At 30.6% G+C, this 12,134-nt stretch overlaps 1 protein-coding gene across 4 annotated transcripts in view; it reads left to right on the top strand.

The window, feature by feature from the left end:
- Positions 1 to 12,134, top strand: part of LOC109542828 — a 101,660-nt gene that overhangs the window by 23,346 nt on the left and 66,180 nt on the right. For 2 of the 4 annotated variants that reach the window (XM_048668518.1, XM_048668519.1), the window contains exon 2: positions 970 to 1,448. The exons of the other annotated variants lie outside the window; for them this stretch is intronic. In XM_048668518.1, coding sequence (XP_048524475.1) covers positions 1,063 to 1,448 — 386 coding nt within the window. In that variant the 5' untranslated portion in view covers positions 970 to 1,062. The remainder of the gene's footprint in view (positions 1 to 969; positions 1,449 to 12,134) is intronic. 4 annotated transcript variants of the gene reach the window in all.

Below are 12,134 nucleotides of genomic sequence, written 5' to 3'. Positions count from 1 at the left end.
ACAGAAACATCAGAACAAACAGAAACGAAAATCTGAAATCGAAATATATAAGTTGGAGTTTTGTTGCGGATGCGGATGATCTAATAGCAATTAATATCAGATAGTATTTATAGTACCTAAAAATAAAGGCAAGGGCTCTTAAAGGGTTAAATAATATGCATCTAATTGATCAACGAATTTTTTAAATGGCAAAGTATTATGCGAGAGTTTGATTTGATGGATATCATATTTGAGTGGTTTCATTATTTTTCTTAATATAACTTATATTTATATTAATGACATCATTTTATAGCACACCTTAATTACTCAAAACTCTTTGAAAAATCCAGTGATATTTTTGCCATCGACTATAAACAGACTTTTTTCTTTTTTCTAAACTGATTAGAATGAATCAATAAAATTCATATTTTCACAGCATATCAAAAAATCTCGTCTTAAAAAATATATATTCTTCTTGGAGTCCTCCCTCATGTCAATGGAAGAATTTTGTCTGAAAGTTAACTTTCCAGGTGCTTCAGCTATTGAATCCTGGCTTGCTATTGGAAAACCATGTATAATAAGAGAAAGTGTAATCAATATTACCAATGAAGAGGAAAAAACATACTAAGGAAATTTGTTTTTGAAATTTGCAGTTTTAATTTTATTTCTATGCCATCTGGTAAAATAAAACGTTATCAATCCAACTTTATCTAGTTTACCATTTGTTCTTTGTTAATGCGCCAGTCTTTTTAATTTCGTAAATATTCAATTGCTCAAACCTTTATTGGAGAATTACAATTAACTACAAAATTAATATTGAAAAAGTGATATGTCTGATTTTCATCGAAGGAGACACACTCAACTTTCTAAAGCAATTATTCGACAACATTGTTGATGTTCTCTAATTTCCCATCCACTCTACTCGTTGCTATTTAGAAACCTTATTATAACTTAACGCTTTTGCTGATACCAATGAATTTCTTTAATTAGACCTAAACAGCCAGCATAATCGGCAAATAACATTAATGGAAGTTGTAATCAAAAACTAAACCAACAATTCCTCAAAATCCTCAACATCACAACATGGATACTACATCGATGATACAAAGAACCAACAAGGTGGCGCGTACCAAGATGAAAACCTGCCAACAAAACCTGCGAAATCACTGGCAAAGACCGAAACGAAACATCACAAAATCGCCTCAAAATGGTGATCCCCACAACTATCACCATACTCTGGCATCACATTTTCGCAACCGGCATATTTCTCCTCGAAGCAATCTGAGACAGGGGAAAAATCACGTTAATGGGTTTAATAAATATCGCTTCAAGTATAAAAAAGGTCATTACCATGAAGAGTTGGGTGGCACGTCTGTAGAAGAGAATAGGTCTGACGATTATAATGGAAATGAAAAGGGAGATGAATTGCTGAATTCAAAGGATGAGCTCATAGTTGGGAATTTTACAAGGTAAGTGCAAGTTGGGAGCGATTTTGTTATGGCACATATGGTTTTTTAAATTTGAATATTCATGTGCTTAAGAGCATTTATGCAGTCATATGCTGTTTGGTGTTGAATAGTGCGCAAGCTAAATGGAAATAAGTAATTCAAAATATTGTTGACAATTTTCAGTTTTTCTGTGGATTTTTTTACTCACGGGAATTTCTTGATTGCTTTTGCCATGCTTCACAATGTTTCCGGTTAGCTTGGGTTAGTTTGATGTCTTCAGCTGAATATTTTCACGTAATCAGCACACGTTTTTTGAACAAGAAGTTGTTGATGCGCATCTAAGATTTAAGATTCATCACAGCTCTCCACTTAAATTCCTACAATTTATTCATAGATTCTAAAGCCAGTTTACGTTAGCTACGTTTCAATAAAATACTGGGTCATTTCCAAAGCTTATAAACCATTTTCGAATAATATTTCACCTAGAAAATTAAATTTTGAATGAAAAATTGTTAGGTAATTCTTTTTTAAAACTTTAACATTAATTTTGAAGAAATAAAAATTAACGTACGCCCGAATTCTGCTGAATCAGATGATGGGACTCTTTAGAACCAAAAACGCATTTTTTTTTTGAAAAAAAACATTGGCAGGTTTATAAGAACTCATTTTCAAAACATTTTCATGTGGTGAAAATTTATTTTTTATAATTGGTTTTTCAATATTCTGTGCTTTCTCAACAAAACTTTTTCCGAATCATTTATAATGAAAACTAGCCTTTTTCGCTGCCCGTGGCTACGTTTTGTAAATCGTTTTAACTCGCCCTGTATGCGGCGTATATACAAGGTGAAGTGAGAGTTATAGTGTCCAATTATTGAGAAAAATACAAAATTATCTATAAAAGTAGCTGTTAACAAAAATAAGCATTTCTTATGGAACATCTGCATTCCATTGCAGGTTTGAACATTGGTAGGCTTTAGGAAAACCATGAGCTTGGAATATCTAATTAAAATCCTAACCAAATAGTATTAATTTGCCCGTTTCAAATTTCATTATCATTGTAACGTCTTAACTTGTAATTCTGATCATTTCTGATGTTTTACAAATGTTTAAACCGCTAGAATTTAATGATGTTTGAGTTATGTTAGCGGCAAACTGTGCGAAATTGCTGCATAAATGAATTAAATAGGTTTATTTGTTTTGGATTTTGTATTTACAACAGTAAATTGGCCGAAATGAGTTTTAAAAAATAATGCCAAAATAATCAGACTTTTGTTGTTTTTGGGAAAATATTATTTAGAGATTTATAATAGACAAATTCTGCTGACTGCTTGTGAGACTGTGAGCTGTCAACAAAAAAATGTTAAAAAATTACTTTAATTTATTTATTCAAAATAATTTGAACTTCAGTATTTAGTAAAAATATGTAAGCTAAACACATTAAGCGCCTTAGCTCTTGATCTTTGTACCAGAAATAACCTTAAGTTCATTTGATTTATTTATTATTTTATCTTCAAACGCATCGATTTTTAAGTGATCGTCAAATGGCAAGCGGAAGTTGTAAAACTTAAATTAAATCAAATGAAAAAAAAAGTACTTAATTCTGATATGGCTACATCTTCCAATATGAACTGTCCCATTTTCGGATTTTTCTATCTTTGCAAGCTGTTTTTATTTTTATTCTTCAATTTGTTCTTAACTTTTTGATAATCTGTTCTGACTACATATCACTTTTTGACAAATATAACATTTCAGGCAGAAATAGTTATTCCTACTACTATATCAGAGTATTTTCTTCATTTTATTGCCTTATTAGAAACAGGTTTTGACCGAATAAAGAGAATCGTAAGAATATTTGCATTAATTCATAAAATCGCGTATATGGGAGTCTCGGACTTTGGGACCAGCTGCTGGTTTTCCTATCAGCAAATAATTTAATTTAATGTGTTTATTATTTTAATTTAAATTTAGTAAATAGTAATTGTATTTAAATAATCGTTTTAAATAAGGTCGCCAAACGCGAACGATTTGACCTTATAGTCAAGATTTTTTTGCAAGGATGCCACGGAAATATCGTTTTGCTTCATTCGCTGAACATTTTTATTGCTTCTGTTGTTTTGTCATCAAGGAAAAAATTGCAAAATCATGTCAAACCCGTTCAAAGGTCAGGATTAATCTTCTTAAAATTTTTGTGTTGATCGAAAACTGAACGAAACAATAAATATATTTGGAATTTATTTTTATATTAAAATTATTTATATTAAAAGATCATATTAAAATGGGTTAAAAGTTTATTGAGTAGGTAGAAATGAACACTAGAAATAAGTTCAAAATGTGTAAATCCTGAACGAAATTTGGCACAATACCACAAAGTATTAACGTTTACGGAGCGATGTTTAAAAATAATAAATTACTACATGTTAGAAAGGTCATTATATTTACGTAAAATAGTGTCATTTACTTCAGTGTCTTGATCTACTAAAAAAATTGAAAGAAAGCCGGTGTAAACACTAGTGTCACAACGTGTGCAAATAGTGGCGCAATGCCAAAGATTCGATTTTTATCATAAAACACGATTTCATTTGTTTACGGTGTTTGGGTATGTAATTTTTTATATTTAGAACTTCCATTGTTTCGAACTGTAAGTAGCACTTGCCTTTCTTTAATGACTTTGAAATTAGCTGAGCTGCCAGCCTATGCATCAATAAAGCTCATTTTTATTTTTCCGACTGTTAACCGCAGTTAAAGGTTGTTTAAATATTTTTGTGCGTCTGATTGTCATGATTTTTTATTGTTTTGACTTAATACCATCAAGTTTATTGCAAGTGGAATATTCAAATGAGAACGTATTTTTTATTGTCACTTATTTACTAGTCGTTCTCTCATTACTGAGAATCGTGATCATTAAAAACGTGTGCTCTTCATTCGTTTCGATTCCGTGCTTTATTTATCGCATCGTAAACCAAAGTGTCGGTGGCATTTTGAATCTGATAAATAAGGATTGGTGAGCACCTCTGAACTTTCGTTCCTCTACGTTTCCCGACACTATCAACTTCTCCAGATTATGAAAGTTTCTTTGTGTAATGTCTAAAAAGCCTCAGGAAGTTTGAAAGGCAGATGGAGGAGAGTCCATTCTGAACGGGCAATTCACATTTCCAATGCATCAATTTTCCTTCTGTTCGCTGCTTCAATTGTCCAGGTTTCAGCCTCATATCCAAAGGTGGTGAAAATCACTGATTTTCTCATCAATTTTCAGACGCTCTATATACTAATTTTATTATATACCGGGTGTATTTTGAAGTTCATATGGACTTGGGTCCGCAAGGCTTTAATTATCGAACTTACACGGTGCTAAAAAATTAACTTTCATTTTTTGTTTCTCCTAAATATTTTTTCTCTGCTATCAATATTTGGGCTAAACTTGATGTTTGGCTGTTTTATAGCATGAGAAAATTTAATTTAATCTTGTTTTACTTTTTACACCACCTACTTGCCTTTCCTTCGAAGAGTCATAACTTTTTAGCGCATGCTTGCATCATTTTTCAGCAAGGAAATCACTTCCTCCATCATTTTTGCATAGAAAAAGTATTACTATTGAAAGTCACCGCGAACGGTTGTTCGTTTATGTTTAAAATAACCAGTTTCGAAATCTTTCGATTTAAAATAATCGAGGCTGTGTTTTTCAAAAAGTACAACATTATTTAACTTTAAACTTAATTATTTTGAAGTACAGATAAATAGTAGCCATTATTGTTGAAAGAATTAAAATAAATCGCAAATTTTCAAAATTATTTGCTTTTTGAAATACACATGCGTCCAATATTTTAAATCAAAATATCTCGAAAACGGCTGCTTCTAGCGACTTTTAAAGAGAATTAATTTTCTATGTAAAACTGGTGGAGGACTTGACTGCTTGCTATGCTAAAAAATATAATCCAAGCATGTAAATGTAAAATTAGAGTCATTTTGATCAGTTCTTACTGGAGCTTATTTAGAGCGAACTGGAAAATATTTAAGAGGAAAGGTTGCGTTCGTTATATGAAGAAAATGGGTCTTGCAGATATAATTGCGGGTTTGCTAATAAACTGTGTTTAAACGTAGTCTAATTGCCACTTGTAGCTAAATAATACATTAAATTGCCAAACTTCTAAATCTCAAGAAACTTCGCATATTCCCTGGCGTATTCTCTCGTGTAGAGAAAAGTTTTGCTCTACTAATTTTTGTGTCTAAGTTAGGAGAAGAGTTAGAGAGTGTATGTGTATTATAGAGTAATAACTTTCAAACAGTATAAAATATATAAAACTATTTTCGCCAGAGCTTAACTTGTAAATGCACTAATAGATGCTAAACATTGATTCACTTCACAGATTAATAAAACGAAAATATGATTACAAAGAACTATGGCAGCCCCTATGCAAGTGCTAGTCGTATTTGGTTCTATATGTGTTTTTCAAATATGTTTGTATTTGTATGTGGATAATTGAGCAAGTTATTAAAGGATTTAATCGCTTTAAGATATTTTCAATGTGTCCGATTATGACTGATAAAGAATTTGAAAAAACTTAATTAACTTATGATCTAAAATTCGACAGATATCGTTAAACTGCTGATTAGATCCAAGCCTTTGTTTTTATTTGAATATAAAATGATGATTGTTTAAAGGCTGGACATAAAAACGAATCTAAATTGAACGGATACATACATAAAAGCCCCCTTCAAATAATTTGGCACTAATAGACCGGCGTTTAAATCCTCTGTTTTATTAATGTTTATTAACGTTTGATTAGACCATATCTCATTAAAACAAGTAACAAATATTTGAATTTTAAAAATTCAGAGAGGAGAGTAAGATATTGGCATGTGGTCTTTTATATTATTGAAAGAAAACCTTCTGCATTGTCTACCTGCCGTTCGAGAAAGTACTTCTTTAAATCTGTTTAAAAAGTTTCGTTTGATTCTTTATATATGATTTATTTTCAATTGATGTTTCTTGAGTTTGCCTTAACTAGATTATTACAAATTTTGAAAAAGCAATCAAGTTGTGATTGATTTTCTTTAGATGTGTTTGAAACAAAACCAAGTTTTCCATTTATATGTAAGTATAAATAAATAAATGATTAAAAAAGTTGCATTGAAATCAATCAAACAGAACCAATGTCAATCCACTTTTACCACTCCAAATCAATTATGCTGTTAATAGTTGCAAGTAATCAAGATGATCTCATGCACAGGGTGTTCCACGTTATAATGTGCGTATCAGGAACATAATTTGCCATGATTTACGGATTTAAGTGGCATTTCGCATTTATTATTGTGTATATTTAGTTTTTCACATGCAGGACTGATGTAATAGTTACTTTTAGCAAATTAGTTCTACGTAAGAAAAAATGAACAGGAAGGTATTACCTACGGAATTCCTCGTTTTCTAGCATGAATACATAAATATTATAATAACTTAATAATAGCAATGTTTTTATTCGTACTTCCCTGAGAATATATTCAGTGTCGATAGGAAACAAGTGCAATTTTCATTTTCAGTTTTTAATAAGCAATGATACATAAATGATTTTATTAACATACAAAATACCTAAGTAGAAATTATCTACTTCTAGTCTATAATAAAAATTGTTATATTCATAGAACAATTATAGACGAGATTTTAAAGCTTTAATGTTGGTAATAGTGCGATCTATATCTAGAATTTGAAAAACTACTGAAGCGAAATTTTCACAAAGATATTATAATTTCTAACTATTGCGCGTTATTCGAATTGAAATTGCAAATGTGTAAAAGCAGACGCGTAGGAAATGATCTCATTCGAAAAAAATTGCGCTTGTTCAAAATTCTAGTGATGTCACTTATCGAAACATGATGCATTAATGGAAAAAAGTAAGATTGTAATAAAGTATTTTATTGCTGGACGTGAATGTTTTCTAATGGAATGTCGAAATAAAAATTTTATTTCGCATTTATAATAACTTTGATGGTGTTAAAACCAAGTCATTTTGCATAAATTGGTGCTTTAACAGAATAAACCACTAGTATGAGGAATAAAAATCAGAATAAATCATAGGAGAGATCCTCAATTTTGCTTGAAAAATAAACCTCAGGATTCGAAAAAGAAATCTTTTTGGATCATTTGAACAAAGTTTTTATTTATCTGATCGAAATTGAACCAGTAACTACATAATTAAATTAAAAAACGAATGAAAGTTTCAAAACATACGTTTAAAAAATTATTGTATTTTCCTTGCAAGTCAGCAGCTTCGCCAGACGATCTGACCGTATAACAATTAGGTAAATTAGCCATAAAGTTTATGATCGTTTACATTTTCATTTCAATTAGCATAACATTGCCCTTGGCTTATTGGACAAGTAATTTGTAAATTCTTGAGCGTGAAATGTCGGATCGTCTAATTAGCAATAAATAAATAACTCGTGAAAGCCATTTTTTCTAATATAAATAGTTTCATGTCATTTGAATGTTTAGATTAGATAGGAAGCAAGGACTTTAATTGCACAGTTAGACAGATGTAATCGAACAATCTAAGGTTTTTCCAGTAGTGCAATTGATGCCACTTAGAAACCTTATTTAAAAACAATTTTGACACAGAAGTACCTATTTGTTTGTTCTTTTGGGTAGCAATTAATTAATATTGAAGTGTATTTTGAAGCATGGCATTTAAGTTTTTATTTTTTTATTTTTAGAAGTTGGTACAATGTGGGACTAGCGCCCGGTGGCTTTATACCGGGTATCTTTTTTATAAATGAGTTTTGTATAAAAACGTTGAAACACTTGACTTCTGATAACTTTCAGCCTCTATTTTCAACTCTTTTATCCCCAGCTGCGCGAACTATTATTTTCAATGGCACGCCTTTTTGAAAAGATCTTCTTAAACTGTAGTATAAAAAACTGGATCTGCCGTTTCCACTTATATCTCGACATTTTTTAAAACCATACAAAAGTGCGGGATTTTTGGACATTTTCAAGAGGCCCTGGGCTCAGTTGGCATTTCAAAGAAAAGCTAGAATAATGGGGAATGAATGGGTTGTAAATAGGGGATACATCTTATCACTAAAAGTGAAACTTTTTTACTTTGTTTAGAAAAAAATAATTTGCAGAACTCTCAGTCATTAATTGACTCATGGAGAACGCATATTTGTGTTTAAGAAAAATCAATCAGCAAAGAGTCAATTAATAGTTAAAATTAAAATGAATGATTCAACTGGGATTCAAGATTTTCAGCTAAGTAATCTTGGGACGTTCGAAATCCTCATTTAAATTGCCTAAAATAGAAAGATGTAACAGTTAAATCGCGTGGCAATGTTATTGCAACCGTTCGACTGTTATTATTAAACGGGGCTTTAAAAACAAAAACACTTCCGTCGCTACTGAATGAAATGATGATAAATGTGTTTGCTTAATTGCAACTTCAACTACGTTTCACTATTTCTAGGACTCGTCGTGTAAACTAACTTGTTGACATTCATAGATAAACAGGATGAAATCTGCGAAATTAAAACTATAGTTAAATTATATTATTGTTAAAGGTAAAACACAATGTTGAATTTGCAAATATTAGTCAGTTGTTCAAATTTACGTACACACATATACTAACGTTGTTAACCAAATTTTATCAAACCTCGTAAATTGAAGCAGCCTTTATTCAAATGATGATGATGTGGTTGTTGTAGACAGAATAAAATTGGTTGAGAATTTGATTGGAGAATCAGCGCTTTTCAGCTTTTAGTCGATCGATAGTATCTAATCAGGGTAAACGAGTTAAGTCGGTTAATGTTATTAAAATATTAATTTTTATTTTTATTAAATGAGATGTACATACATTATACTAAGTACATATATATATATAGGATGTTTCATAATGATATGCAAATGTTTTAAAGGCGTGGATAGTAGGTAACTTTAAACTTTTTTAAATTAAAGTTTTTCCTGTGGAAATCAGTGCTCCTCAAAGGTTGCCCAAAAAATGAACATAAACCATACAAAATTTGCCAAAATATTTTATTAGGATTAATGAAAAGCCTCGCATTTGACACCTGCTATGTTTTATATATGTAATAATCAAAAAATATTTTTTGGTCCATTTACGCAATCGGTTATTTGTGCAAGGGAAAACCAAATTCAGAAAAGGTTTAAACCCATTTTAAACCGTTTACTTCCAAAATAGATCCTAAAATATTTACACACCCTTTCGAACAATCCTGCATTATGCGCTTTTTGCACTTACGTATGTACATAATACATATATACGCCACATTTGGAAATAATAAATTAAACTAAATCATCAGATTTTATGGAAAAGAACAACATCGTAGTAAATTTGCCCTCACAAATATTTCTCTTGATTCTTTGCCTGTTTTGGAGGAAAGACACTCCGAAATATCTACAATAAAACGAACTCAAAATTCACTTTGTAATTTGGTTCATTTTGATCCAATCTTGTTAACAATATTTAGTTATAAAACACTATATAAGACTCTATTTTTTTGCGAATTTAAGACTAATTTAACTGAATTTTAATAAATATATAGAATTGTATTATAATTTATATACAACTTTCGGAGGACTGTATAATACCAGTGAAAGTTTTAAAGATAAGGAAAGAATATAGCTCAGGCTAATATGTAAGATTAATATTTAATCTTTCTGACATCGGTGGCATGTAATAAACAAATTTATGATGATGACGGATGAGGCTGAAATTTATGCTCCATTATCTTCTACCTTATGGTACTTTACCGTCTTAATTTATAAATGACGGCGTATCTCTATAAAATTCGAATTTAAGTAGTTCTATTCATATATCTGCATCTGCATTCAGTAAAATACCATGGGTTCAATAAAAAATCGGCTTTAATTAAACATTAGGTACTTGTTACATAATAATGAAACAATAATTTATTTTGCGAACGTACTAGAGCCCGAGAGCCGTATTTATCAACAAAGGACTGGAGGAAAGGAGCGAAAAGTGCAACTCATCGTGATAAACAAAATATACACAATTCTCTTTCATGTTGTAAATTGGCGACTATGTTTCATTTGCGCCCCACCATTCACCAAAAGAAGATGAACATTTATTAATAGTTTTCCAATCTTGACACCATTGAAATAGTGATTTCAGATACTGCTTTCAGTAAACTGTTTAATTTGTACAACTAAATGTTCTAAATTATTTTTAAAGTTCTTCAATCTCTTTCACCAGATACATCGGGAAATAAATACGAAAAGATTAAAAATGTAAATAAATGGTGTATATGGTGAATACATTTGTTACATATTTATAAAGTTTTTCAAAATTTATAAAGTCGTTGTTCTGCACAAAATGGGGAAACTTTTCTATAATTTCAGCAAATCTGTATAACTTACAGATTGCAAAATACCAGTACATACCGAGACCCGAACTTATTCTTATTTCTAGATCTAATAGCAGCTATAATACTCGGTGGAAATAATAATTTTCACCAATTTCAAAATGTGTTGTCAACCCTCTGAAATTTAATAGTTTTTAGCATATAATACTGATGTGTCTGACTCATTTGTTGTGACTGTGACCTGTGTCTCAAACTTTTCTAAAGGAAATTTCTTATGAACGTTTTTTTTCCTTAAAAGGTTGTATATTAATATAAATATACATTTGAGTAATTTAAATTTACTTTTGTTGATAGTACACTATAGATACTAAACTTAAATAATTTCTAAAACTGCTTTCACAAGATACTTTGTTTAAAGTAGACCGTCACGACCGTACGACAAAAGAATCAAAGGTTCAGTTCAGTTTCAAATAAACAATTAATCTGAAACACATCCTGTATGTCGTTATAAGAATTTATAATGAGACAATCCGATACATTGCAAGTTGTTCACAAGCAAGCAAATCAGCTTAAAGCAATAATTATTTCATAAAAGTGATAAAAACGCAGCTTAACCAGAGGCCAACAATCAGGTACACGCTTCAACAATCGCTTCTTGTTACAAGTCGTGCATTAACAAAGGGAAACATGACTGACGATGTTCATCGTATTTTTTTATTCGTCGTTTGAAATCATACCATTACATTATACCCGGAATAGGAAATTAATTGTTCGATATAATTTTTACAGAATATATAATAATTATTGTAATTGCCTGGCAATTATGCAAATGCTTTGTACACTCGTTTTATTGCTTCTATATCGGGGCTTGAATATATTTATCAAGATTAGCATTTGGAATTTTCAAATCGTGCTTCTTAAAAGCCAATAGGCATATTTTAAACTCAAGCAGAAGAACTAGATTAGGGAAGTTTTCATAAAGTAAGTACGAGATTTGTAAAGTATCACTTAGTATTCTAAAAACACGTTTTTTTTTCACTAAATTTTGTATCAGGGAAATTTGCGAATTTTTGCAAAACAATTAATGACTGCAAATCACAAAAGCATCTCAACAATGTTGGCTTGTGGCTTGGTTCCCTCGTTCTCCCGGCTTAAAACCATTGGATTTTGTTTTTGATTGATTGATTTTATTGTTTTTTGGTCACTTTAGTGACACCTGAAAAATTTAGTTGAAACTGACGATAAAATGGTGCAAATAATTAATCATTCYGATTTAATAMGWAATGCCGAGTGTAACAATCYTCAAYTCGACYTGTGAGAAGATSTATCAGACTACAAGGAGCTCATGTTGAACCCACTTATAAAATKTTTWATTAC

This window comes from Dendroctonus ponderosae, unplaced genomic scaffold, assembly GCF_020466585.1.
Source record: "Dendroctonus ponderosae isolate FM_Combo_2020 unplaced genomic scaffold, Dpon_F_20191213v2 Dpon_F_20191213_7, whole genome shotgun sequence".
NCBI lineage: Eukaryota > Metazoa > Arthropoda > Insecta > Coleoptera > Curculionidae > Dendroctonus > Dendroctonus ponderosae.
The sequence above is the reverse complement of the archived record's forward strand: the minus strand, read 5'-3'. Positions and strand labels throughout refer to the sequence as shown.